General features: G+C 42.8%; 1 protein-coding gene and 1 long non-coding RNA gene across 2 annotated transcripts; one reads left to right on the top strand and one right to left on the bottom strand.

Moving 5' to 3' along the window:
- Positions 1–3,109: 3,109 nt before the first annotated feature.
- Positions 3,110–4,178, bottom strand: LOC133214929 (uncharacterized). The gene is made up of 2 exons (XR_009726272.1): positions 3,989–4,178; positions 3,110–3,400 (listed from the first exon to the last, which is right to left on the bottom strand). It is a non-coding gene; the product is annotated as an uncharacterized LOC133214929 (long non-coding RNA).
- A 514-nt stretch (positions 4,179–4,692) lies between these two features.
- On the top strand, positions 4,693–26,785 carry LOC133214974 (protein mono-ADP-ribosyltransferase PARP12-like). Its single transcript, XM_061358511.1, is given in 14 exon segments — positions 4,693–5,048; positions 7,749–7,881; positions 10,038–10,335; positions 10,338–10,457; positions 10,964–11,125; positions 12,238–12,339; positions 14,638–14,761; positions 15,930–16,095; positions 16,585–16,705; positions 17,262–17,358; positions 17,801–17,879; positions 22,739–22,869; positions 25,278–25,429; positions 26,262–26,785. Coding segments are annotated over 14 exon segments (2,256 nt in total). The 5' UTR covers positions 4,693–4,761; the 3' UTR covers positions 26,546–26,785.
- The last annotated feature ends 747 nt before the right edge of the window (positions 26,786–27,532 follow it).

The following is a 27,532-nucleotide window of genomic DNA, read 5'->3' on the forward strand; positions in this document are numbered from 1 at the left end:
GCTCCCTGATGCCTGCAGTGCAGTGCAGTGCAGCAGCAGGAGAGCAAGGGAAGCAGTAGCTCTGTGAGCAGCCACCATTCCCACCACTTGCCAGTGGCCAGGCACAAGCATGACTGCAAGGCAGCTGCAGCCCAGCGCAGGTGGGATGAGGGACAGGACTCTCAGCTTAAGCATAGTTCCCATGAGAAGCAGGGGCTGCTCCCACAGAAATGCCTGCCAGCTTTGTCTCACAGAACTCCGCTCAAGGCCACACAGCTGCTTATAAGTGTAGGCCAAGAGTGCAGGCATCCCGGCTTCCCAGGGTGGGGAGTGAATGCTGCCAGCGCCCTAACTGGCACATTTAACCCTGCAGTCACAGCTACAGGAAGAGTACTGCATAACAGAGGGCATGGATAGATCACCTAGTCAAAGGAATGAGTTAAGATACTCTTGCTTGTATCACTTACTGATACAGAGGTCAACAGCTGACAAGTTATCTTGTTAAAGTTGTACAGTTGGGTGCTGAACTGAGAGCAAATGAAGCTGGAAGAGCAGTCAACCTTGTAGAGCTTGTACAAGTTTCTGGAGATGTTTAACATCAGTTGCTCTTCAAAGGCAATAGCACAATGGGGTGCGTTTTTGAAGATCTCTAAAGGTTTGCTCTTTGACAGCACCATGCCTCATAGCGATGTAATAACTGAAGTGCAATGCTCCTATGTTACTGCATTCCCACAGAAAAAATATTTACAAGTGTACTGTGAAAGAACTAGCTGCTGGATTTGATTTACAAATGCACATGTGTAAAACATGCTTAAAGAGAGACCCTCCTTTCCTCAGGAGAAAGATCCAACATACATCCTATCGCATACCTTTGCCAGATCTGACACTCTGGTTTAAAAAACCAACCAAGTAACCAACCAAACCAAACCAAAACAAAACAGACAACCACCAAACATAAAAATAAGAAGCCTAATATCTAAATTGAATTTTTCATATTGCAAGGTGTGCTTTTTGCCGCTCATCCTTTCCCTGTGCACCTTAGAGGAAAGTCTAGCTCTGTCTTCTCTTCATCCCGCAATCAGGTGGTTGTAAAGAGCAATAAGGTCTCCCCTTTGCCTTCTCCAAGCTGGAGAGACCCGGCCCTATCAGCCTCTCCTCATCCATCATGCGCCAGAGCCTCAGCCATCTTGGTGGTCTCATGTTATTCCCATGCCAGGGCACTGGTGGGCTTCTTTACCACAAGAGCACATTGCTATCTCCTGGTCACCAGTTGTTCACCAGGACTTCCAGGTCTTTTTCTGCAGATCTTCCTAAACACTGCCACAGCCTGCATTATTGCATGGTATTATTCCATTCCAGGTGCAGGACTTGCATTTACTTTTATTGAACTTGATGAGGTTCCTGTCAACCCACTTCTCCAGCTTGTCTGGGTCCCCTCTGAATAGCAGCCATGCCCTTCAGCTTACTGAAACTACTTCCAGCTTGGTGCCATCTGCAGTTGGGCTGAGAGTATGCTATGTTCTGTCATCAAGGTTTTCAATAAGAAGTTTAAGCACCGTTTTCACAGGGATCAGTACTGAGATCATAGAACTGTTTAGGTTGGAAAAAGGACCTTTAAGATCATCAAGTCCATCAACAAACCTAACACTGCCAAGTCCACCACTGAACCATATCCCACATCTACACATCTACACTACCTCCTGAGATGGTGACTGAACCATTTCCCTGGGCAGCCAGTTCCAGTGCTTGGCAACCCTTCTGGTGAAGATTTTTTTCCTAATTTCCAATCTAAACTTCCCCTGGAGCAGCTTGAGGCCATTTCCTCTTGTCCTATAGCTTGTTGCTTGGGAGAAGAGCTCAGCACCCACCTTACTACAACCTCCTTAGCTGTAGAAAAAGAGTGATAAGGGAAGACAGCTGGGAAGCTGCAGAACAGAGTGGGAAAGAGGTTTTGGGTTTCAGGAAAGACCCTTTTGCTAATGAAGAAAATGAAGAACAGAGGCTTGCTATAGCAGCCCATACTCTGTGGAGTTAAACTGGACAGGATTGTCCATCCCAGGACAGTCACAGAGCTGTGTCCTGGGAACACTGGTCTTCACTGGCAGTACAGTTGTGTTTAGGTGAGCATTCATTTTACTCAATTCACCCACTTCATGCACATTCATTCAATTTACTCAACTTCATTCACGCCATCAAACCCCATACTCACAAGCACTGAGGAGCATCTGCCCAACAGGTCTGCACAGGATCTGTGACATACAGTGTAAAGGAAGATAGGCGTCAACTATCACACCCTAATGGCATCTCTTGTGTTGTTCTTCACTGTGGCAAACTGCCTTGGACAGGTCTTTTATGCCTAATAGAGGGTAGGAAAGCTACCTGGGATCCAACACTTACTATCGTGGCATCCTTGTGTTTTACAGTCTGGCTACTTCTGCTTTCACACACTTCAGGCAACTCATTTACCTGTTATCTGTGTTTCTTCATTTTGAGTTTCTGAGGCTGTGATCTGCTTCCAGTTGGACCAACAGGAAAAGAAATGTCATTTGTGATGTGCTGTATCTTCCTGCCATGTCCAGCTGTCAGATGGTAGGGTTTTCTGCAGACAAGTTGCCTATGCTACAGAGTGCAGGTCTTCCTGGTTTGAGAGAAATAGTGTCTTTCCCAATTTTACTGCCTTAAACTGTGTATTTAGTTACCAATACAAGCCATTCTTTCAACCTTTGTTCTGCTATTTCTGCTGGTGCTTACGCACACCGATTCCCATTTCCATTCAAACTTTGCTCATACCAATCAATACTTCAGTTTCAATTCTCTGAAATCTGATTTGGCTTACTAAGAAGTCAGGTGAATACCAGAGCCAGGGCAAACAAGCAAACATTACAGCTGGAAGTAGAGAACACCAGAGAGAAAGATGTACAGGGACATTTTAGCAGCAACAAAAGGTTGCAGCAGCCCAGCCACTCTAACTTCTTAGCTTCAAGCAAATTGCTTGATATTTAAGACCAGAATCACTCACTGCACTGTGACAATAATACCAATTTGTGACCCCTTGATAGAGCGGTCCCTTCTGTCTCACCTAGTTGTGTTTCATGTAAGTAGGTCGTGTTTGAAGTTGGTAAGGAAGTCCAGTATTTGGGACATTTGTATTTGCAAAACATTATACCAAAACCCAGAATAAATCCAGTAATGTTTCTTAGTTTGCTTTCAGTCTGAACTGATCCAAAGCCCTTCTTAAGTGCGTTTAAGTGTAGAATAGAACACGCTTGCCAAGGCTGTGTTTGCATCTTCTTTCTGCTTGCAGTACTTTACTTTTCTGCTCTGTGCTGTTCTAAGAGAGTATCCAGGAGAGCTCCGCCCACCACATAGTTCAGTTTTCAGGGTGGGTTAAAGGACAAATGCATGTTCTCACCGGAACTGGCTGAAAAGCAGAAGACATAAATATAAGCAAATGACTGAAAGGTTTGCCTGATTAATGATTTTCTTCTGCTGCCTGGAGTTGGCAGCACTGTGCTGATTCACTGTTTGAATCATTTTCTACCTTATCAGCCAGTCCTGAAACTACATCAAGCACAGATCTGAGTTTTATCATCCTCGACCTGTTGACAACCAAGAACACACATATGCATGCCTAGAACATAAACCAGCCTAGAACTATCAATTTAGTTTTCTAAAGCTAGAACTGATGAGGCAAAATTCTTCTTTTACCTCTCCTTTTCTATTGCTTTAGAAAAAATTGTTTGTTCAAGTTTCATAGCAACAGGGTAAATATGGGGAACTATGACCAATGAAAAGATCCTTCCGTAGCCTTTCCTTCAACAAACCCACAGACAGTACCACCTCGGTCCCATTCCTTGAGGTGGCTCTCTTTCTATGACCTAAACAGTGGTCATGACTGCATCTAGGTAGTTTCAAATGACTTTCAAATCGGGCATTTGCGCCAGGCAACACAGGCTATCATTGATTTTAAGGCTAACTTCCTGATTCAGAGGGAGCAGTTGATACTCACTGTTCCTTAAACTTGCACTGCTGAAGAGTTTTAAGTATTGAAGCTCATATCAGATGCATTTAGTACTCAGCCCTACCCCGATCTCTCTGATTCAGCATTTGCCATGCTTCCTCACACACTCATAGACCCTCCTTCAGCATTAATGGGAGCCAGTCACTTCTCTGCTGCACACCCCCTGCCAGGACACCCACTGCTGGCTGCCCATCCAGAAGAAAGAGAAGTAACGGCATTGCTACACAAATACTAGAATTGTTTGGGGATCCCAAGTTTTTCTCCTACATTATAGGCTTAATGCTCTGTACATTTGTGTTACTGTCATGTATAGGCAGAGAGGGAAGTTACAAGGGAGACAAGGAAATGCTTCAGTGGACGCTGGTGCTCTCCTCTAGGTACACACTCTGAGAGAGACTGGCTGAGATCCATACTTGATACCGTGGAATGGTTTGGGTTGGACGGGACCTTAAAGCTCATCCAGTTCCAACCCCCTGCTACTGGCAGGGACACCTTAAACTAGACCAGGTCGCTCTAAGCAAGCCGGAAGCCACCCATCCCTTCCAAGGAGTTCTCGCTTCTCGGCTCTCCTGGGTGGTGTCCAGTGCGTGCTTCCCTCCCTTCCCCTCAGCTCTGCCTCCAGCCGCAGGCTCCTCCCCAAACCTTCGGTTTCGATTCCCCTCCGGCCGGGCTGCGGCCGCGCAGATCCGCCCCGCCCCGCCCCGCCTAGCTTCTTAGTTTCTTTTCTTCTGGACCCGTCGAGTTAGAGCGAAAGGGGGACGATGGGTGACCCGTCGGTGTGCAGCTTCCTCACCAAGACCTTGTGCGCGCACGGCGGGCGGCTGGCGCTGCGGGACCTGCAGCAACACGTCGGTCTCTCGGCGCAGCAGCTGGAGGAGACGCTGTCGGCAGTGGGTCCCCAGCGGTTCCTGGTGCAGCGGGGCGGCGACGGCGTGTGGGTGCTGGCCGTCTCGGCCGTGAGGGTGTGCGTCCGCAAGGAGTGCGGGGGCTGCGACCGGCTGCATCTCTGCAAGCTGCACCTCATGGGCAAGTGCAACCTGGGGTCCAGGTGAGAGCCGCCGGGGCAGGCAGCCCTCGCTAAGGGCAGGGCACGGGGGACCCTCCTCATATGCATCCGACCGCCGTGGGCTTCACACAGAACGGGCCGCGGTCGGGACTGGCCCAGGGTCCCCTCCGGTCTCGGTCCCCGCCTCGGGTACAGCCTCGTACCGCCCATTTCCCGCTGCTTGTTGTTGTGTCCCGCTGTTAAACCCCTTTATATATTCCATGTATTTTTACATTTAGTCACTTTCAAAGTGATTGCGGTGGCTTGTGGTTTTCTGAAGCCTGGTTTTCTTTGTCAGTATCATGACTTTTTGTTTGTTAAACCCGCCCCTCAAACCCTTGAAGTGCTAGTATATACCGTCTGGTTTTAAGCTATAGTTAACCAACGTAAGTTGCTGCTCGGCTTACATTGTTGTCTGTGACAGTCATCGTTTGAGTTCCCTTGTACATTGATCCTGTTATGTATGGAGGACCCACAGGAAGGGTAGGCCTGGTGGGCCAAAGGTTTGAGAAAAAATATAAATGAAACAAAATCAGGGCAGAAGTGTGACCCAGAAGCTTTTCAGTGACAGTCAGTGGCAACAGTGAGCTCTGGCAGAAAAGTTTAAGCCCCCCAGGCCTTGTGCTGTTGCAGTATTAAGTGTGTTGATAACCACCATATTCTTCCTCTTCTGTCCCAGCAAACCAGCTTGGAGTGCACTGGGATCTGAAGAGCACAGAGGGGAAAGGCTATGTATGTCTCAGAGTGGTACTAGCAAAGTGTTAGGATGCTGAAACTTTCTTACCGTTTCTCACGTCACTGGCAGTACAATAACCTTCTACGTGGCCCGCTGTTAGAAATACTTTCAGGTGCATGTAGGCACTTGTGCTGGGTGAGTTGGTGTGAACTAAAATGTGTAGTGAGGTGACACCCTTAATAATGATAAACGCTTCTGTCCTCTCAAATAGCACCAATTATTAGTCACTTTTGTATGCATTAATGATTATTAAAATGAAGAGTATGGCCTTCATGGCGGGGGGGGGGGAGGTTGATTAAAATGAAATGTAGAAGTACTGCTAGGAGGACAACATGGATCAGGACAGAGAGTATTTTTAACTGGTAAGGTAAAATCTGCCCCTGCTTCCAGATCTTGCACCCTTTTTGTTTTAGAATCTCTGAAAATAAAAATGTCAGTGCAAATACTGGGGTCCTCTTACTTGGTGGAATTAGGATTTTAATCCCATTAAACCTGTTCTTAATGTGTGCCTGGCAAGTAACTTTTCACTGCTTTTTCTAAACGTATTATTAAACTCAGCTGATTAGTTATCACTGTCTTTGTGGACCATTCCAACCTTTGACTTACAACTGTGTGCTCAAGTGATGCAGCTCACTGTGTAACTAGTGGAATCTGAAGTTCTCTGTGGAGGAATGCTGGTGATGGTTCCCATCTGCGCTACAGATAGCTCACTTACATTCATAGCCATTAATCAAGTGCCTACAGAATCTAATATCCTTAGGATGTTATTTCTTAGGACCAAAGATGGCACACTTCTGCCCTTGAGGCTTTGCATTTATTTATATTATATTTATTATTTTATACTATTATTTATTATATTATATTTATTACTTTATTATTTATTATATTATATTTATTATATTATTATTTATTTTATTATATGTATATATTATTATTTATTAACTTACAAAGCAATGAGTCCAACAGGTAGTGGTGATCAGGGGTGAACTGGCTACACAAGGGTCTGTACAGAAGGGTTGGATCAGGCACAACATGAGGTAAAAAAGCTTTTGTGAGAAGAGTTTCAGAAGTTAACTAGAGGGAGTCTAACATGATAAAGGGAACAGAGGCTTGGGTCTGATACATTCACAGGTACTTTTAGTGGTTGAGTGTGTCTAGCCTAAAGGCTGTATCAAATGCTTTTGAAGAGCAAGACATTAGGAAGCTGTATTTTGCTGCACTGCATTAATGCATAGGTTGACTCTTTCTCCTCTTATTGATTGTATTATCTTTTCAAATAGATGCAAAAAGCCCTGCAATCTCTAATTAATGCTCACTTCAGACATTTCTCTTGGGTTAGTAAATGCTACCAGCATCTTTGTTACTGTTGTTTAATTGCTTCTTTATCTGAAACTTTGAAGTTAATGAACTTCCTTTGGGTTTGTTGTTTGTGTTTTGGGGGTTTTGTTTGTTTAAATTCCCACCCAGCAGACATAACAAAGTGTGTTGTTTTCAGTTTCACTATCTCTTTGTTTTGCACTCCTGGACTCTTGCATCTTTCTTCGCATGCCAACCCTGAGACAACAACCTTTTTATGTTCGTAAAACCAAGCGTGTTTCAACTTCCTCTGTTGATGTATTCCTCTAAAATTAGCTTTCTCTCTAGCTGTTCGTGTTGTGTGACTTGACTTGCCTCTTACAGAAGGGAAAGAAAGTGTGGAGTAGACAGACTCTGCTGCTAGCTTCCTTAAAAGTGGTCTGGCCACATCAGTGTTTAAAATGGGGATAGTAACACTACTGTATTTCACAGTTATGCTGTTTGATCCATCCTCTACATAATTACAGACACCATCTGAATGTTCACAGGGGCTTTTGCCAAACTACCTTGTTCTCCATGGCTTTTCCCAGGTTGCACATTATCTGAGGTGGTTCTTTACATCAGCTTGACTGAAGAAGTAACCACTGATATTTCTGTGTATTTTCCTGCAGATCTTGTAAGTACCCGCACGACATCATCAATGCTGAGAACAAAAAAGTTCTAAAGACCCATGAGTTATCTAGCCTTGATGAGAATGAGCTGCGAGTCCTGCTTCTCCAAAATGACCCTTTCTTCCTCCCTGATGTGAGTTGTACTGGTTTCTTAAGAGAAGCTTCTGTTCATTTGGAATGGGAGAGGGGCAGAGAGAATGTGGAGTTCTGATCTCAATTTCAAGCTATTATGCTGTGTAACAGTAATGCCAGGATTAGTGTGAATAAAGTAGGAATGGGAATGGCTCGGTGTGAAAGCACCAGAAGAAACAACATAGAGCCAGGGTTGTGAAAGTGCCAAGTACTTACAATGAGAAAACACAACAGCAATAAAAATTCTAAATGCTGAGGACTGTGTTGCTTATGTAAATACCAGAAAGGTCACACCTAGATAAAACTCTCATCTGTGACTTGTCAGCAGATGACCTGCTGTCTGAGAGTAGGAATTGGACAACAAGGCTATGGCCTGTTTTGTGTGCTACTCCTGTTATCCCAACAGGATAGCTATGAAGTTACTCCAAAGAAGCAAGCAAAAAACATCAGCAACTTCAGCAGAGATTTATGGTGAGGTAAGCAAGATGGAGGTGAAAGATCACAATAACTGTTTGTGCTTACAGGACAACAGGCCTATGTGATGGAGACCAGGAAGTAAGGGCCCCCTTTCCTTTTCCAGCCTATGTAGGCCTGCACGTTTTTGTGCTCGAGGGTATAGGGGAGTGAGAAAAATCTGTGAGAAAACAACCAAATGAGTGCAGTCAATTTTGGCTGAAATCTGCCCCTTCTAAAGTGCACTGAGTTTTTTGAACACTGATTTTTTTTACAAGGCACTTTTTTGTTGTTGTTGTTGTTTGTATGCAAGTCACTGGTTTTGATAAATTTGCCTAACAATCCGTTGTGGTTCCGTATGCGTGCATAAGGGCAATGCTATCTTCAAGGTATGGCTGTTTCAAAGCCGAGAATATCCTGGTTTGGCTACAGCTGTTCCTGGTTAAGAAATTACCAGAGTACTTCCTGTTACCTTTGGTTTTTGGAGGTTATAATCTCAACAGATCTGTTGGCCTAATACTTCTACTGCTTTCTTATTCCCTGCTGTGCCAGTGTGGGGCTTTGATGAAATAGATCCTTTCTTGCTTTTTGGTAGTGTTTTAAAATATGTTGTGCTGGCAGGTTCAGGGAGCATGGTGATGATGAGTGAGGAAGATTAACAAAATCTTTCTCCTCTCAGCTGCATCTAAAACTTGTGTCACTTGTTTAATTAGTCCTGGCAATGACCGGAGAGTGGCAACCATCACTGGCTGGTATTATTTTAAGCTCTTTTCTATAGCTCTGTTCCGACTTCACTGCTGTCAGGCATTGTTGATTACCTCTAATTGAGCACCTAAACTATTCTGAAGTAAAACAACAGAAGACAGTGATCACGCAGGCCATTCATAAACCTGAGAGCTGGAGAAAGGGGTGTGAAAGCCCATTTGGTTGTTTTGAAATGCTGACTGGCTCTGTGTGTGTGCTGTGTCTGTGGGAGCTGGGTCTGTTTAGCTTGGAGAAGTGAAGGCTCAGGGGAATCTCATCTCATTAGTGTTTACAAACACCTGAAGGGGAGTGTGTAAAAAGCACAGAACTGATTTTTATCTCAGTGGTGCCCAGAACCAGAGGTGATGGGCACAAACTGAAACACTGGCGCTTCCCTCTGATCATCCCAAAATACTCTGAGGGTGACTGAGCACTGACACAGGTTTCCCAGAGAGATTGTGGGGTCTCCCCACTGGGAGATACTCAGAACCCATCTGGACACAGTCCTGAGCCCTGCAGTGGCATCTCTGCTCAGGCACCTTGAGCACCTCCCCTTGTTCCTTCTTCTCACCTTGGTGTCTGCAGGGATTGGTTTGTTTTTTAATAGAATAGCTGTAAACCAGTCAGTTGTTACGTGATTGTCTTGTTTAGGAGTGAGAATGAATGCTTGTTGGATTGGCTTTTCTTGGTGGGGAAAAAAAAACCAAACCAAAAACCAAACCCCACTTATGCATAACTTCAAAAGTGGAAATGCATGAGTCAGCTGAAAATGCCTGCTCTTCCGTACAAGAAATCTGCCTAGATTAAAAAAGTCACAATGAAAACATGCCTTTCTGTCACTGTATTACTGCTGTTAAAACTGCATGTCTACAGAAGAAAGAAAAAATTTACTGATTCTAATGTGATTCTAGTGGAATTACTGATTCCATTTAATACTTTGTCTGTCCTCCCCACTTCTAGATCTGCCAACTTTACAACAGAAGGGATAGTAACTGCAGCCAGCAAAACAACTGCAACAAGCTTCATATTTGTCGGCACTTTCTCAAAGGGGAATGTAGATTTCTTTGGTGCAAGAGGTCCCATAACCTCTTGGATATCGATTCACTGAAAGTGTTGGAAACTGGAGGCATTGATGCGAAGATAGCTTCAAACATGCAGACTATATATAATCACAAGCACATAGAACTCAACAAGGAACTGAAGGGGAAAAGTAAGTTGTAAGAAACATCATCCTGGACACACAAATTGGGATGATACCAGCTAGCTCAGTTTCTGGTCCAGCAGTGCTGTTCATTCAGTGTTCTCATGCAGGTCCCAGAAGCTATGTACCTGGTCAGAGACAACACCAGTCTGCAACAGGAACTGGAGGTAAAGTTGAAGGTATGGATTGTTTCTAACATTCAGTCCTGGGATCAGTGGGTCTCTTTGGGATCTGCTGTCATACAGCTCCACAGCTCCCTGTGGTAGTTGGAGTGCAGCTTCTGTGCTTACTCTACCAGATGCTGAAAGCCATGATACTGGACAGCCTGTGCAGGAGTGTTGAGATATCTGCCCAAGCACTGTGCAGCACAGTGTGGAGTAGTCTGGGATTGATCTCTGTAATCTTAACACACTGTTCCTTTCCCGGGAAGGAAACAGAGTTGTGTCTGTGTGAGAGATCTTTCCTTGCCTTCTGTCCCCAGGGAATAGATAACAGCTTTGCCAGTTGAGCAGTAGTCTCGATCTACCTTCCAGGGAGGGAACAGGAACTCCAATGTCTCCTGTCCTCCTGAGCAGAAGGGCCTTGACTTTAAAACCTGTCAGAGTCCAATACTCTGAACAATTTTTTTTTAGATGTTCTGTGCATGGAGGGTGTGATGACTAATATCAAATTTCCTTATTTGAAGATAGGTGCCATTACACGGGTGGTGTGCGCTACCCCAGCGGGCAGCTGGGCATCACACAGCCACACGCTCACTTCCCCTTCACCACTGGTGGATCAGGGGAAGAGGAAAAAAAGAAAGCAACAACAAGAACACCTGAGCGTCAAGAAGAGGGGAAAGCAAAGGGTAAGTGGAAGAAGTAAGAAAACAAAGGAAAACAAGTGATGCAAAGGCAATCGCCACCTCCCATGAATAGGCTGATGCCCAGCCAGTTCCCAAGCAAAAGATAGCTAACCATCCTAAAACACCCTTTTTTCCCTTTGATTGCTGAGCGTAGTGTTATATGGAATATTTTTTTGTTTAGTTTAGGTCTTCCCAGGTGTGTGCCCTTCTAACCTACTGTGCACTCCCCAGTCTATTCACTGGGGTGCAGGGTGAGAAACAGAGAAAGCCTTGATGCTGTGCAAAAACTGCTCAACAGAAGCTAGAGTATCTGTGTATTATCAGCATTGTTGTGGTTGAAAATCTAAAGCACAGCATCATATGAGCTGCTATGGAAAAGATTAACTGTATCCTAGCCTGGCCCAGGACAATGAGATTTCTAATGCAGCAGAGTAATGCAAAATACAGTGAAAACAAAATACAAATGTGAAGTTACACTTACCAAAACGTAGCAATTGCAATACACATTTTAGTCAATACCAATGTGATTCCCATGCTGGTCTGTATAATATGCTCACTGTCATGATGCTGAGTGTTCCCAGTCCCTAGGAACAAATATGTAGGCTGAAGCCAGCTCAAGGCCGTTGCTCTCTTTGAAGTTCTTTTATTAGTTGCTTAATTTTTATACCCATGTGTTGGGTTCAGCTCTGTGTTCACTCCCCCCATGCTGGTCTGGCTAATTAAGGGAAAAACATTTATATTGCCAGTTGATTCACTCAGCTGTTGTAGCTCTTTATCTACAGTAAAGGCCACCCTTTGGTCCCCTTTGTGTTGAGAAAAAGTCAGCTTCTTTGCAGTAGCCATGGTCAGTCATACCCTGTGTAACTCTCTGAAATTCATGACGTTGCCCTTGCCCATTTCTGCTGAGACTTCTTCCACTGTAGGGGTTTATTGTTGAGTCACAGAGCCCTAACTCATGTGGTGGGGCTTCATGTATGTGGCATAGTTGGATCCTGAAAGCACTTAACTTGGCTACTGTTATTTCTGGGATGAAATACCAAATGCAGTGTCTTTGTCTTGGACGTCTTGGTCTATTTTGATAGGGCAAATAAGGATTGATGTGTTCTTTCCTGTAGATAAAAAAGGTGATTCCTCTGCTAAAGCTTCAAAGGACAACAAAGAAGATAACTGTGATCAGATATGTGTGTTCTATGTCTGGAAGTACTGCAAGCATAAAGGTAAGCTTTGTAAAAAGTAATGTTATCTTTGGAGAGCAGGGTCTACAGAGGCACTCCCCAGTCATATGGCAATAACGGTGCCATATGGACTGGCAATTTTGCCTTCTCATTTACTTTGTTTCCAAGTCACTAATAAGCACTGTTAGAATTACAGACATAATCAGAGGGAAGTCAGGTGGGTACTCTAAACCTTTTCTCCTCTAGATGATCCATCTATGGCCTGTTTCAGCCCTCTTGATGGGGGCAGGCTTTGTCTGTGTTTCTGTGGCAAAAACTCTTCAAATGTTAAATATTACACTTTCTGTAACTATTAAATCAACTTAAGAGCTCTTCTTACGTTGTCATCGTTGACAACAGGTAACTATAGGCCATCCTGTACTCCTGCAGTATCTTATGTACATCAGATAATAATGATACTCTTCCCTTTTAAGTTCTTTTTAAAGTGATCTGAGGTGTTAAAATGTCTTAAGAAAACAGTAGTCCTACCAGCTAAGCTGAAGGTAAATCTAGTCCATTGTCTGTCTGGCAGTGGCCAATATCAGAGGTCTGGGGAAAATTGCAAGTATAACAGTTGTATCTGGGGACTGTCCCTGAACAGTTGCTTAATCCCCAGGTTAGGCTCTTCCTTGGTTATGAAGAGGTACCATGAGATTTTCTTTAACTGAGCTTGTCCAGTCTCTTTCTAAAGGACTACTTTTCTGACCACCTGATCTTGGCAAAAGAGGTGCTTAAATAGGTCAGACTGTGTTTGCTTTCACTTGGGATGTGCACAGTAAGTTGGCTGATAACAGGTCTGAGATGTCTCTGTGCATTTAGCATTTCCATAGTGTGTATGTGTTCTGGTAAAGATGCCACTCTCCTGTCAGAAGCTCCTTTTCTGAGATGCAGATGAGTAAGTTACTTTAGGGCTTGACAATACCTTTTCTTAATCATTACTTTGAAAAGAGATGGCACTTTAAAAAAATAAGTTATTTCTTTTATGGGTATTTTATGAATAATAGAAATGAAATCTGGCCAAGAGAGACCAAGTGTTGTTTTTTGTCTACAGTATGCCAATTTAATTTAAGCACACAGGGTGCACTCCAGCTCTGTTAACAAAAACGAAGGAAGAAAGAAGTGAATGACACTCTTGTCTTCATAATTAGGGTTAATTTCCGTATGTTCTGTGGTCAGATACATCAGGGTCAGGAATGGTGAAAATCCTTTTGGCTCTCTCTCTGCAGCCGCTACTCCAGCCTTGTGTCAGATTTCTCAGACTCTGCTTGTTTAGGATGAGGCTTGAGGCTGAAGTTTATCAACTTTTGGACCTGCATAATGTCAATGGTGTACCCGTGTGCTGGCTGTGGAGGTCAGGCTCAAAGCAGCTATATTGTGACCACCAAATAGCTAAACTCAAGTAACAGTTGGAGGGTTATGGTGCTTTGCTGTGCCACATTTGTCTCAAAAGTGGTAAATAAGAGGTTTGGTCCGTAACTGGATGTGGAGCACATCAACTTTCCCCAGCACGGAGGCTTGGAGGGCAGCCTCTGCCTGTATCCAGCCACGTGCACATGTGCAGGGGTGTTAAGCAGATTTGAACTCATCCATGCATTGAAAACATAGATGATTTTAAAAGTCCCAGAAGTCTTCCTCTTCCTGTGTGAGTGGTATATAGCACAGCTGCAGGTCTTGCATGCAAGGCAGTTAAGAACTGCTGCTTCCTATGTTCTGAGAAGCAGAGCAACAACTCCAAAAGTGCCTGGCAGTCTCGTTAGTGGGGGAGCATGCTACCTGTTCAGGGATGAGTGTAGGGTCTCCTTTGGGTGATGTTCTATGGAGCGTTGCAGTCCTTTATGGTGCCTCATTCATTGGGCTTGGCCTGAAAAAAAAATATGCAGGTTTTAATAACCACCCCATATGTTCTAAAGGAAAGAGAGAACCAAATAATATTGAATGCTTATGTGATGTGTAGACCAGAGTTTTTACACCTGAGAAATGTGGTCGTGTGACCCACAGACACACATTTCCTATCTGTGGCACTTCTCTCCCAGCTGCCATTGTTGAGCCTCAGCACAGGGAAGGTTGTGGTTTCTTTGGAGTATATTTAGCAATATGAGAGCTTATGTTGCTTTTCCAGGTAAGACTGGAGACACCCCTATCGTTCAAATTCTGTTTTCAGCATTCTGTCTTCATTGCTCATGCCAAAGTCCAGGAGATAAAGCCAAGAGTGTAAAAAAGTGTTCCTTCCCTCCCCACCCTGCCTTATCTTGCTCTCTGTTATGGTTGCAGAACTCTTGACTGTGTCTGATCTCATTACAGATAAATGCAAATTTGTTCATTACCACTTGCCATATCGATGGCAGGTATATAATGGGGTGACCTGGAATGACCTCGCCATGATGGAGGAAATTGAAAAGGCTTATTGTGACCCACAGACCAACAGGTATAGTGATGCTGCACTGATTAGTTGAGCCCTGGAGGACGACCATTTTGTTTTCTTCCTATAAGTATTTGACATCCATAACTTTTGTTTACTGAGATGCTCAGGATCTGGAAGATGTACAAATGAGAATTCTTCTTATTAAAAAGAAAAGTAAAAATGATAGCATGGAACTATCACCCCATTTTCGTCTTCTAAAAGTAACAAAACTCTTGCATTTAAAACTCGAAGGTAAAAAGAAGTGGATGGAATTTAGTGCTTAAAATATTAGTGTTTCAGATAATGAATCATGCTTTATAATAATTTGTGTCTTTTAACAACAGTTCACAGCTGGTCCTTCTCTATGGCTATTCCTTTCCCAATACAGCTAGTATATAATAATTTAATAGTATCTATAATACGCCTAGAGAAATTTATTAAATGGCCCCTTGTGTAAGCAGCCAATCTTGTTTTTTTTAAGAGAGTGCATTTTCCCTTTAACTCCTTGCTGAAAGCACCCCTGTGAGCCACATGGATTTGTAGGGGACCCCGAGTCTGGCCTCAGTAAAATGGTGTAGGCATTTCAGCCTGTGCCTCTTCTGACAGCAGATGATTTGGATTTGCATCTCAAGTAGGCTGTGGATGGTACAAATCACAAGCAAGATTCCCAACAGGAGGCTGCTTTCAAAGTCTTTTTGCCTGAGAGTTAATTTTTCAAGCCTTCCAGGAGTAAGAGCCCAGGGGGCTCCAGTGATGAATGCCTCGCAGCTGGGACTGCATCCTCTGTAGCCACATTAAGAACAAAGCTGGTATGCTGCAGGTGTTTGCTGGCAGACTCAGGCAGGTACTTACCAACTTCCACTTTTGTACTGAGAAAAACTAAACATGATATGTATTTCAGAAGTACTGTTTGCCACATTGTACATGTAGCCCCAGACTGTATGTAAAGCTGGCAGTGCAGCATGTGGCTAGTGATTGAGTTGGCATTCGGTGTCTCACAGGCCATAGTTCACTTCTGAAACTTGGAAACAGTTTCCAGAGCTGCCACACAGCCTGTGAGAAATACTCATATTTCAGGCCTATTAAGTTCAGGCAGTCACATTATATTAAAGAAAATTCCACCACATTAAACTGGGAATTAAAGGATAATATATACTGTTAACTACAAAAAAAACTGATCTTGTCCTTACAGTATAGTGGGTAAGAAAATTGATTTCCAGACAATGACCTGCTGCTCTTCTCCGCTTCGACGCCTCTCTACACCATCATCAGTCACAAAACCCACATTTGTATTGACCACACAGTGGCTTTGGTATTGGAAGAATGACAAAGGCCAGTGGATTGAATATGGAGAACAGGTGACTCTGCATCCTGTGCAAGGAATCACTTCTGAAGTAATGTGTGGATCCTCTTTCCCTTCTTCCCTTTTACTCAGCAGGGTTAGTTAAGTAAATACTTAGGCTTGAATGTTACAGTGTCAAGGCAGTAAAGCTACAGATATTCATAACAGATGTGATAAAATGATGACAGGCTGTGGGGAGGGAAGGTGCCTTATCTCCTTGCAGTGAGATTCAGTATGAACTTCTTGCATGTTGTACATTGTTTTGTACTTTAGAGAATTATACTTGCATTGTGGTTTAACCCTGGTGTCATGGAGCAGATTTAGGACCTGCTGACTATGCCAGTTTGTTGCGGGGGGAGATTTTAGACTTAATGTAGATTCCTTTTCATCCTACTCTGTGTGTCTTTTCTCTCTCTACCCAAGCTAGTCATCCAGGGCTTAGTCCTGACTGTGTTCGCTCATTACTCTTCTCTGTCTCTTTTTTTCTCTTTGTTTCCCCACAAAGGGAGAAGGGGATAGTGTGAGCTCACCATCTTCTGCTGCTATTGAGAATTTGTATCTAGCAGATCCAGATGGCACCGTGTTTTTCCAGTCTGGCTTGTATAAGTACGAGCTCAATTTTAAAGGTACTCGTTTTAAAAATTCTTGTTTACAACTGTGAAGTGCTTTACAAAGGTCAATTTGCAAGCTATCCCAGCTTTTAGAAGCCATTATTTGTTTTAGTAACACTACCAGATTTACTCACTGAAATGGGAAGTGAGCTAGTGATGGCCCAGAGGAAATTCCTTATAAAAGTAACCTTCCTCCATATTCCTTGACACTATCCAGACTCGCACTGGACCAGAAATAAAAAAGATTCTTAGTCTTCACATAAAGGCATAGTAAACCTTAAGTAAAGTAAGTTAATCTTATGGATGGTAAAAATGAAAAATAAGCACCTTTCCCTGCCACTGGCACAACATTTAAAGAGCATTAATGACTTAAAGGAGCAAGCAAGACAGATGCATCTTATATAAGAGTTACAGGAAGGACAGGAAGCTTACACAGTGTTTATGCCACCAGTCTTCAGCAGATAGAACTGACAATGAATATACACTTTTCATTAATGAATAATTGTCATTAATTAATGACCCCATCTTGTAGGCTTATTTGTGACTTTTTTCCCTGCCTTTTCTCCTCAAGAAATGACCCAGACAAACACCTCTTACAAAACTCAAAGACGGGTCTGCAGGCGACCAAAGTTTGTGTCTTCTGAAGATGTGCAGAAGATAAAGAAAGGGTAAGTGTTGCACTTTAAGTTGTTGGGTCTTCATATTTCAGAAGTAATTATAAGGCAAAATGGCTTCCAGTGTTGGCAGTAATTGTGCAAAGAACAGAGCTGTTGGTGGAAGGAAACATATCCATTTGGCTTAGCGGAAGATGTATCACAAACTGCCAGCTTGGTGCATCACGTGGTTTTTGGGGTACATGTTACTCCAGGTACCATGTCTGCAGAACTGGTGATGGACAGTTGTTCATTAATAAAAAAGCAAATGAAAGAGGACCGTGACAATTGAATGGCAGCATGCAAAGCCCAGCTCACAGACTGTTTCCCAGGGATTTTGTAGCTTATTTTGTGTATTTTTAAATGTAGGAGCTGGCCAAAGGGGATGCTGCCAGTTCAGATGCTTGGAGCATTACTGAAATTACTAACACCTCATTTTCTGTCTGTTTGCCACCAGCCAGAGGGATTCTTCTATTCCCAATCAGTCCTGTCCTGGCCACTGGGATCAGTCTGCACTGCCTGACTTTGGATACAAGGTATCTTCTTCCCCCCCCCCCCCCCCCGCTTCCCTCCTTATTCTTTCCCTTTTGTAATTCTGATTGAAAGGCATGATTCAAAGGAGGATGCTGCTTACCTGAAGCAATTGTAACTGGGTAGATGCTAAAAAGGGAAAGGAGTGATTTCTTGGGTGGATGTGCTAAAGAACTAGGTGATCTCACAGGAGCATGAAAAAAGGTGCCAAATTCTTATGAACTTCAGCAGCATTTTAGGCATTTGCCTACACGCAAAACCAAAATTCATCAAATTCAGTACAAAAAGATTTACTGTTAAAAAATGACGACTTAGTGGGCCAGTTAAATAAGGGGCTTCTGTGAAGTGTATTCCTTCACTAGAAGCTGGACTGAGACCAAAATCTTCCTGTGTAGGACATTAAAAAATCATCCAATAATAATACCATCATGGCTGTTGATGGATAAAATTTGGATTGGAGATATAGGAAAGGAAATCTCTGTATGCTCTTTCAAGTCACCCAATACTGTTGTGTACATCACAGATCTGAGCGCAGGCCTTGGCCTCAAGGAATGGCAGAAGCAGACTTACAGTCCATAGTAAAAAAACTGTTTGCAGTGATCTCTTCAACAAACCAAACCCCTGTCAGCCCAAGGTCTAGGTTCCTATTTGATCTACCAGGAACAAAAATGTTCAGGTGTTTTTAAACATTAGTAATTCTTTATTTTAGCAATATTTTTAAATTGCTAGATCTAATGGCATTAAGAAGCAGTCCTGAAAGAGTGACACAGACTGTGGAAGTACTAGAATGCTAGAGAAAAAAAAAAGGCTTTTCAGTGTTGCACTTGGCCTTCTTTATAGTGTTTTTGCCCCAGGTTAGAGGACAGCACATAATGTGGAGCATAAGGTTTTCCTTGTTGACTGTGTCAGAGTCTTTTATGATGCTGACCAAGTTGTATTGGCACAAATACCGTGATGGCGAGGGACAGGACAGAAGTAATACCGTATTTCCGAACTGGGAGACCTTTCTGTTCAGTTGATGGAGACCTCCATTGGTATTGTCACTCTTCGCGTTTTATTTTCCCTAGTGTAGTTACATTGGCAGTGGCATGAGAACCAGAAATATCTTGTCTCTTGGCTTCTCTGGCCTGGTTTCTGTTACTCTGCTTTGTGCTGAATATTTCATTTTACCCTGACTGCCCTCTTGTGTTGGATTATGCCTTAGTGTAACACCTGTATCTGGCCATGTGAATGCAGCAAATTCATCTAAACCCAGTCCCAATGCAACATTGGCAGGTAAAATTGAAGTCGGCTGCTGTGTACACCTGCTCACTTCAAATAGCTGGTTTCCACGATCAGCAAAACTGAAATTTCACTAAAAAATCACAATTATAAAAGTGTCAGTGCCTGGCACCCACCGAATGAACTGAGAAGGAGTTTGTGTGAAATGTGGCAGCCAGACCTTTTGAAGATTTGGGCCTGTGATATTTTGAGCTCTGTCACAGTAATAAAGGATATGGCTAAGCAGCAACCCCTTTGGCGTAGCAGCAGCTTCACTGGTTGACATAAGCTTAATTTTCCCAAAGAATGCCAGGAAGACAGGTAGCTCAGTTCTTTATAGGTCCCAGAGCTGTTATGTGCTTGGCTGCTTCCCTTAGCTAGTCTGCAAACTTCAGTCTGAATTTTAATCGAGTCCTTTTGCTGGGGTGTGTCTGGAGTCACTGAGGTGAGTGTGAGACACTTTGGAATGCGATGTACAGATCCATGGTGTCACTAGAGGTACTTGTAGGGATGTGTGTGGTGGAAAGTTCATCTTGCTCCCCCAAGCTCTGTTTGCTTGCTGAGTTGGTGCTTAAGAAACCGTCTCTTAACAGGTAAACTGAGTGGAAGGAAATGTTAATTCTGTACCTAAAAAGTGACAAAGCCCACAGTACCTGTTGGCTAGATTATATATTTCTGTGGGACCCTATGCTTTTTTTTTTTTTGCAGTAGGTAATATTGGGACTGGCTGGGATTCTACATGCATGTGGTGACCATCAAATGACCTGACAATTACTAACTGATGCATTCTTCAGATGTTGACAAATAATCCTGGCAAAATTTGCTGCGCTGGAAGTGATTCATTTTAAAAAGGAACATCTATGAGGCAGGGAGAAAGTCATCTTTGCTTAACAAGAGCAGTTGTGTTTTGGTAACATTGCTTATTTTTTGAGTGTTGCAGTGTCTTGATCTGTAAGTCCTTCAGAATCATAGTTCTGTAGAAAGTAGTGTATGAAATGCCCAATGGAACTTGGGAACACCAAGTGGCAAGTTGGTGTATATTTCTTCTGTCGGCGTGTAACGGAGTGGAATTAGTAGTTGATAATTTTTTTTATTTGTCTCTAAAAGATCTGATATTGTCTTGGAACTTCATGATGGGTTTTTAAAATGTATCTTTAATGTACAATGAGAAATACGTGCAATGAATGTGTGGGTTTATGTCAGAGGATCAGTCTTTAGCTGCTACATTGCAGAATACTGATGCGTGTCCCAGAGATTGCTGTACTGTAACAGGAATGAGAGCTGATGCAATGTGAAGAGTCTGTCTGTGTACTTTACAGATAGCAGTTCTAGTTGGGTTGTTGTTGCTAGTACAACCTGTGCTGCTTACAAAACCCAAGTTAACCAGAGGTCAAGGTTTGATATCACAGACTACTGTTTTCGTAGTCACACACTAACAGAAATTACTGTCAGGGCAGGGATTCCTCCACTGCCTCAGAAACTCCACTCCTTAACAGATGGTTAGCAAATGCTTATGCTCTCTAGGTTTTTCCATTTTAGCTCTGAAGATGAAAAGAGCTAAAAAAGTTAATGTCGTTAAGAAGTACTCGGTATCTCAGGGGGTCCTGCAAGGATGCTGAAGAGGGACTCTTCACCAGGGACTGGAGCTCTAGGACAACGGGTAATGGGTTCAAACTGAAACAAGGGAAATTCAAATTAGATATTAGGAGGAAGCTCTTTACTGTGAGGGTCGTGAGGCACTGGAATGGGTTGCCCAGGGAAGTTGTGAATGCTCTATCCCTGGCAGTATTCAAGGCCAGGTTGAACAGAATCTTGGGCAACATGGTCTAGTGTGAGATTCCCCTGGCCATGGCAGGGGGGTTGGAACTAGATGATCTTAAGGTCCTTTCCAACCCAAATTATTCTGTGATTCTATGATAGGTATCAACCTGCAAGAGTAATGTGCTGTTATCCTTTATTAGCAGGAGAAGCATCCTTGGGAAAATATGGACAATCCCACAGTTTTCATGAAAAAGATAACTGGCTTGGTTGCTTGAAGGCCATCATATGATAAAATAATCTAAGTACTTTTCTGACAGGATTAGACTTTGTATCACGTGGCTGACTCTGTTTTACCCAGAAAGGTTACAGTTCCTCAGTAAAAGATGCAGCATATCAAAAGTGTAATTGTAGTTTAAGGAATTGTTTATGTAGGAATGAAAGATTTAGTACTGAAATATAGTGACATAATTTTCATCTTCTGAGGTGATGGTGAGCAACTTGAGCTGTGGTGTAGCGGAGGTTGCAGATAATAAATATGTGTCCATCCAGATTGTTTTATGTGTTGCATTATGTTTTAAAAAGCTTTGGAAAATACTCTTGTATTTAAAATATGAGAAATTCCATTCAATCTTGTACAAACTTTTTAATAAATTCCAATAAATTATTCTTCCTTGTGTAGCTGACTTTATTTTTAATCCTTGGAAGACTGTTCTATAAGGCCTTTTCATCAGTAAGTCCTTAGTGCACAATCTGTACATGGTGTCCAGAAAAACACCTCTTTATTTATATGCAGCTGTGAAATATGTCTGATTTTATCCCTTGTTTAAACTCAGCCTTGTAAAACATGAAGGTTTTGCCTGATGTTGGTTAAGATGTTGGTTCCGTTCAAGCAGTTTTTGTGCTTTAAACACAACCTTGATATGTGGGATGTCACCTTGAGTCCCCGCTTGCTTAGGCAGTGGTGAAGTGGAAAGTACTGCCAAGTGACATCAGTCTACCAGCATTATGCATTTTCAGTCAAGCTTATGGAAGAGAAGTGTTTATTCCACAAGATTAAAGATATAGATTACTTCATAGAAAAAGTGGAAATTTTATGTGTTACACAAGCAAGCAGAAGAGATCCAATCATATTTTAATTATATTTTGATTAGCTCTTTGGGAAAAATGTGCATTTCCTGGTGGATTTTTAAACACAAGAAATATGGATAAATAGACTTTGTTTCATTTAGGAAAGGATATCTATTTGCTTAAACAGGTGTTTAGTGGAACCTTATTTGAATCCTAATTGTTCTCTTATGTTTAGAAATGGTGCTTTTTTTCCTTAAGTCTGTATTTAAGTGCAACTTTCCAAGTTTTAACTTTGGCAAGTTAAGGAGCTGTGATCCTGGGAGGTTGTATGTATTTGTTTCACCTTTAATAGCTGAAGCTTCATTAAATGTCTGGTTACAAATGACACTGTTATCTAACACCTTCTGTTCTTAAACAGCTTTGTATGTAAAGTTATCTGCCATAATCAGTCAAGTTTTCTTTCTCAAATTTCTGCTTCAGTGAGATCTAAAGTTGTGTCAACCCATACTTGGAGGTGATGAACATTTAACTGACCCTTTCAGCATCCTTCTTGAAGAGAAGCGAGGTGTCCTTGCAATGCAGGAGTGACACACTGACTTACACATTAAGTACCTGTCCTAATTAGCACAAAGTCATGATCTAAAGCATTAAGTTAACCTTCATAAGTATAGTTGGGGACCCTCTTCTGAAAGTGCACCTTCTGTAATTAGGCTTCTGCATGTTATGAGCGAACTGAACCCTCATGTCTTCTTTTGCTTTGGTTTATATTTTATAGGCAGTGGAGATCAGGGATACAACTGCTGAATACAACCAAATAAAGCAGCTGTTTCATCAGACTATGAAGAAATACAGCATCCTTAAAATAAAGAGGATTCAGAATCCATCCCTCTGGAAAGTGTTTCAGTGGTGAGTATTTGTCTCCTCATCCTTCTCGAGGCTGGGGGGGTGTCCTGATGTCCTGTATCTGCTTCCTAGGAAAGAAAAGACGTTACCACCTGTGCTTTAACATGACTGAGATTTCCATCTTTGGAGCAATTCTGGAGTAAAATTTTGTGTCAGTGGCCTTCCAGAGAATGCCATGCTTCTGGGAGAAGGTTCTCTTTGCATGTCTCTTTGGAAGGTGGGGGGACAGATACAGACACAAAGACATGAATGATGCAGAATTTGGGATGAGGATGCCCACAATAATGCAGCATAGTGCATTGTCTTCGGGATTGAACAGTGACTGCCTGCCGCACACATGTTCTGTCTGTTACAAATGTTCATGCATTAGAGAAAGTGGGCAAGCCTACAAGGTGGTTGGGGCTTTTGTTCCAGTCAGATGTAGTGAAGGGCTTCTCAAGACTACCTTTGCTGAATGAAGACAGTATTTGCTGAGAAAGAATCCTTGTGCTTTAACTTAATGATCCCTGAGATCAGAGCTCCTTTCCGATTTGCAGCATTTGCATCAATACTACTGAATGCCAAGATATATGATAACAGATTTCAGCTGATGCTGGTGACAATGTGACCATGTTCAGGTCAGTTTGGTAGCAGATTAAGCTGCTGCATAGAAATGATGTCTAGTTTAAAACAAAGGCATAGATACTTAACACAAGTATTCAAGGACTGTATGGAATGGCAGTGGAGAAGGAAAATACTGCTCAGGTAAGTACTTTCACCTGCAACATGACTGATCCCAGGAAGTCACAGCTAAAAATGTCATAAAACCTTTTTGTGTAGTGAAGCTTAAGACACTTCAAAACATGTAGTAGCACATACTGTTTATCCTCCTATAATGAGATATTTAAGCTAACCAGAGTTTAACAAGTTCTCAATGAACAAATTCCAGTCCATTGCTCTTTTCATTCATGCAGTTTACCAGTTGGAAGGATTCTCCCCTCTCCCTGGCTCTGTTTATTGTGTAGCTGATCACTTCCTGAAGATTATTGTTGTATTGTCCTTCAAGAGCTTCTGAAGACCTGTAGGATGTCTGGGTGCTGTCAAATATTTTTGCCTTCCACTGTGATTCCTCTTTTGATACATGCCATAGCTCAGTCTGGCTCTGGCCTAAATGAGTAAAATCTCAAGTGGTGGAAGGAGGCTTAGTTTCTCTCCTGGCTTTGTCTCCTCAGCCACACTGATCTGACAGAGGGGCAAGAGCTCAGGGTGTATGGCATGAAGAATAAGCTGCCTCTAGCTCCTAGTTACTGCTGGGGCATGGAGGGTCTGTGGGTACCAGCACCACTCTGCAGAGTGTTCTGGGTGGGACGAGATGAGACAATAAAGCAGAACTAGTAGAACCCTACAGAGGAGCAAAAGGTTGGTACAGTGGTGCAGGTGACTGTAGTAGTGTCAGTACTTACTTAAATTCACTAAAGAAAGCCAGGATTATCTAGAACTGCTGGGCAGTGGTACCAGTATATTGCTCATCTTGTATTTGTTCACCATCCTGCTAGTCTGTCTCATCTTCCAAACTGAGAGAAAACAGAAAATCATAGAATGGTTTGGGTTGGAAAAGACCTCAAGATCATCTAATTCCAACCCCCTTGCCATGGGCAGGGACACCTTACACTAGACCATACACCCCTGGCAGTGTTCCAGGCCAGGCTGGACAGAGCCTTGGGTGACAAGGTTTAGTGTGAGGTGTCCCTGGCCATGGCAGGGGGGTTGGAACTGGATGATCTTAAGGTCCTTTCCAACCCTAACTACTCTGTGATTCTGTGTTGCCCAAGGCTCTGTCCAACCTGACCGTGAACACTGCTAGGGATGCAGCATTTACCACTTCCATGGGCAACCTGCTCCAGTGCCTCAGTACCCTCACAGTAAAGAACTTCTTCCTTTTATCTAACCTGATATGTCCCCTGTTTAAGTTTAAACCCATTACCCCTTCTATTTCTCCAGTCCGTGATGAAGGGTCCATCCCCAGCATCCCTGTAGACCCCCTTCAGATACTGGAAGGCTGCTATGAGGTCTCCACGCAGCCTTCTCTGCTCCAGGCTAAACAGCCCCAAATTTCTCAGCCTGTCTTCATATGGGAGGTGCTCCAGTCCCTGATCATCCTCGTGGCCTCCTCTGGACTTGTTCCAACAGTTCCATGTCCTTTTTATGTTGAGGACACCAGAACTGTACACAATACTCCAAGCGAGATCTCGCAAGAGCAGGATAGAGGGGCAGAATCACCTCCTTCAACCTGCTGGTCACGCTTCTTTTGATTTAGCCCAGTATATCTCATTTAACTGATACCGACATATACGTTATACACTTGTTTTTAAAAATGACTTTCTCCCTTTTATTCTGTGGCTCACTCGCTCTCCTCTGCATTTTTCTGTTAGGCAAAAGGAACAGATGAAAAGGGAAAATGGAGGGAAGGATGTAAATGAAAAGCTCCTTTTCCATGGAACCAAGACCTCCTTTGTGGAATCCATCTGTATTCACAATTTTGACTGGAGAATCTGTGGAAGCAATGGAACTGTCTATGGGAAGGGTATGTAGGAAATGATTCTGTGTGTTAGATGTCTGCTTAGACTCCCCTGATATTACAGCAATCAAAGTTTTGAACTATAGAGGGTGGAAAAAAAGGAGTAGGTGATTTTTATGATTTTCCTTCCCTCTGGGGAGGACAAGGATTTGCTTTGAGCAGGGTTAAGGCTTTTCCTAAGGTGTTAAGAGGACGAGTGTAGGGATTTGGAAGAGCCTCTGTTGCTGTAGGTGGGATCTTCTGAAGGCTCAAGTTCATAATTTGTTCAAAGTGACACAAGTGCCATGAAGTGCCATGACACTTGTGACACAAGTAAAGGAAGATGTGTGTGGTTATAAGAAATAAATAGCCACATGGTCTTCAGTTAACTTGCTATGCAGCTCTGGGTGGTGTGCCTACCACGTGTGTGCCTCAGCATGCCCACTTCTAACAGAGCATTTGGTAGTTCCTATTAACTCAGACAGGAATCTGTGGATGCTTTGTGCTTTTGAGCACATGAAGTACCATGAAGGCTGCTAGTCTTCATAGCAGGGAGCAAGGGCATGCATTCCCTCAGTAGGATTGTGAAGGTCATCATGTTTTCTTGTCTATTCCTCATCATAACACACACCTGTAGTGGTTTTGTTTTTAAATTACGAACTCCTGTAATAGCAAATTCCAAGTGAAAATCATGTGTGGAAATCTCTTCTCTTGTAAAAATTTCCATGGGATTATGTAAACTGAGTAAGAAGAGACCTGCAGGTTGGGTTGAATACTTCTTGAAAAACAAGGGGATGCTCAGTTTCCATTGTGCCTTTATATGTATTTCTTATAACCACATTTTCATATTATTTTCTAGGAAGTTACTTTGCTAGAGACGCTTCCTATTCCCACTCATACTGTGAGCCCACGGTGAAGAACAAAATCATGTTCGTGGCTCGTGTGTTGGTTGGAGACTACGTTAACGGCAACGCAGCCTATGTGCGCCCGCCGACAAAGTCTGTTGATGGGCTCCGGTTTTATGACAGTTGTGTGGACAACCAGAGAAATCCCTCCATTTTTGTTGTCTTTGAAAAATACCAGATCTACCCAGAGTTTACAATAGAGTACACAGAGGAAGAAAAAAAATGTATTATATCTTAAAGGGATCAGAGCTGTTTGTATCCTTTCTTATTTTCTGTACTGCAGGTGTTCCCATACTTGGCAACTTTTTACTAGAATCCTTTGGAATGTTAATCCAAGGAAGTTCTCTATTGAGGAGGGCTAGCAAAGCAGATGTTACAGTTGAGACGTTGCCTTGTCTTCTCCTCTTCCTCTCTTATATCAAATGTAGACATTGGGGTAACTGTAGCAGAAGAATCAGAAATGTGGGAAATACAGTGTTTTCACTTCTGTGGGCAAATAACTGTAAATGCATTTTCTTAGAAACAGTATTTCTCTTTGCCAAAAACTCAGTTCAGAGAGTTCAGTACAGCTGTTTGTAAGCAAGATGTCAGGTTTCTAGTAATCAAAGGTTCTTTCCATTGCAGAATACGGTTGTTCTTGGTCCTCTCGTCTATTGCAGTTCTAAACAAGTCAGTCTACCTTAGAATGACTTGACTCAGTTTTCAAAGGACCACTTGTTAATGTTGATACAAGTTTCAAGTTTAAAACGGCAAGACAAAAAAATCAAAAGCTTATTTTAAACCTGTATCATAAGTTCTCAAGTTTCATCTGTACATTGGCAGCTGCTGTTTGGATCAGAAAATGGTTGGCTCAGATTCTCTTTGCAGATCTGCAGTAACTTGCTGTGTGACCTCTATAAAAATAAGAGCTCAAGTGAAACTGTGAAAATCCCAGTCTATGAATAAGTAGGTACTAAAATGTGATGGCTTGGCTGCAACTAATGGTCTTAAGTATATAAAGGCTGTGTCTCAATGAGCCAGGTTCTCAAGTCAATGTGGCCGCCTGTTTTCTCACTGTGAACGTTTTGCTTAGCTACAGGACAGGAGAAACATCTCAAGAAGCAGAGGTATTTCCTGCCCTACTTGTAGCTGTTTTCATTTTTCCAGAAATACAACCTGATTGGAAGAACCCAGTTATGTCCTGTGGAGGCCAGTGGTAGAGCTGCTGTTCTAAGATATGTATTTG

Source organism: Neopsephotus bourkii, unplaced genomic scaffold (genome assembly GCF_033783945.1).
Source record: "Neopsephotus bourkii isolate Nb327-2 ecotype Australia unplaced genomic scaffold, CSIRO-AGI_Nbou_v1 NB_107, whole genome shotgun sequence".
Classification (NCBI taxonomy): Eukaryota; Metazoa; Chordata; class Aves; order Psittaciformes; family Psittacidae; genus Neopsephotus; species Neopsephotus bourkii.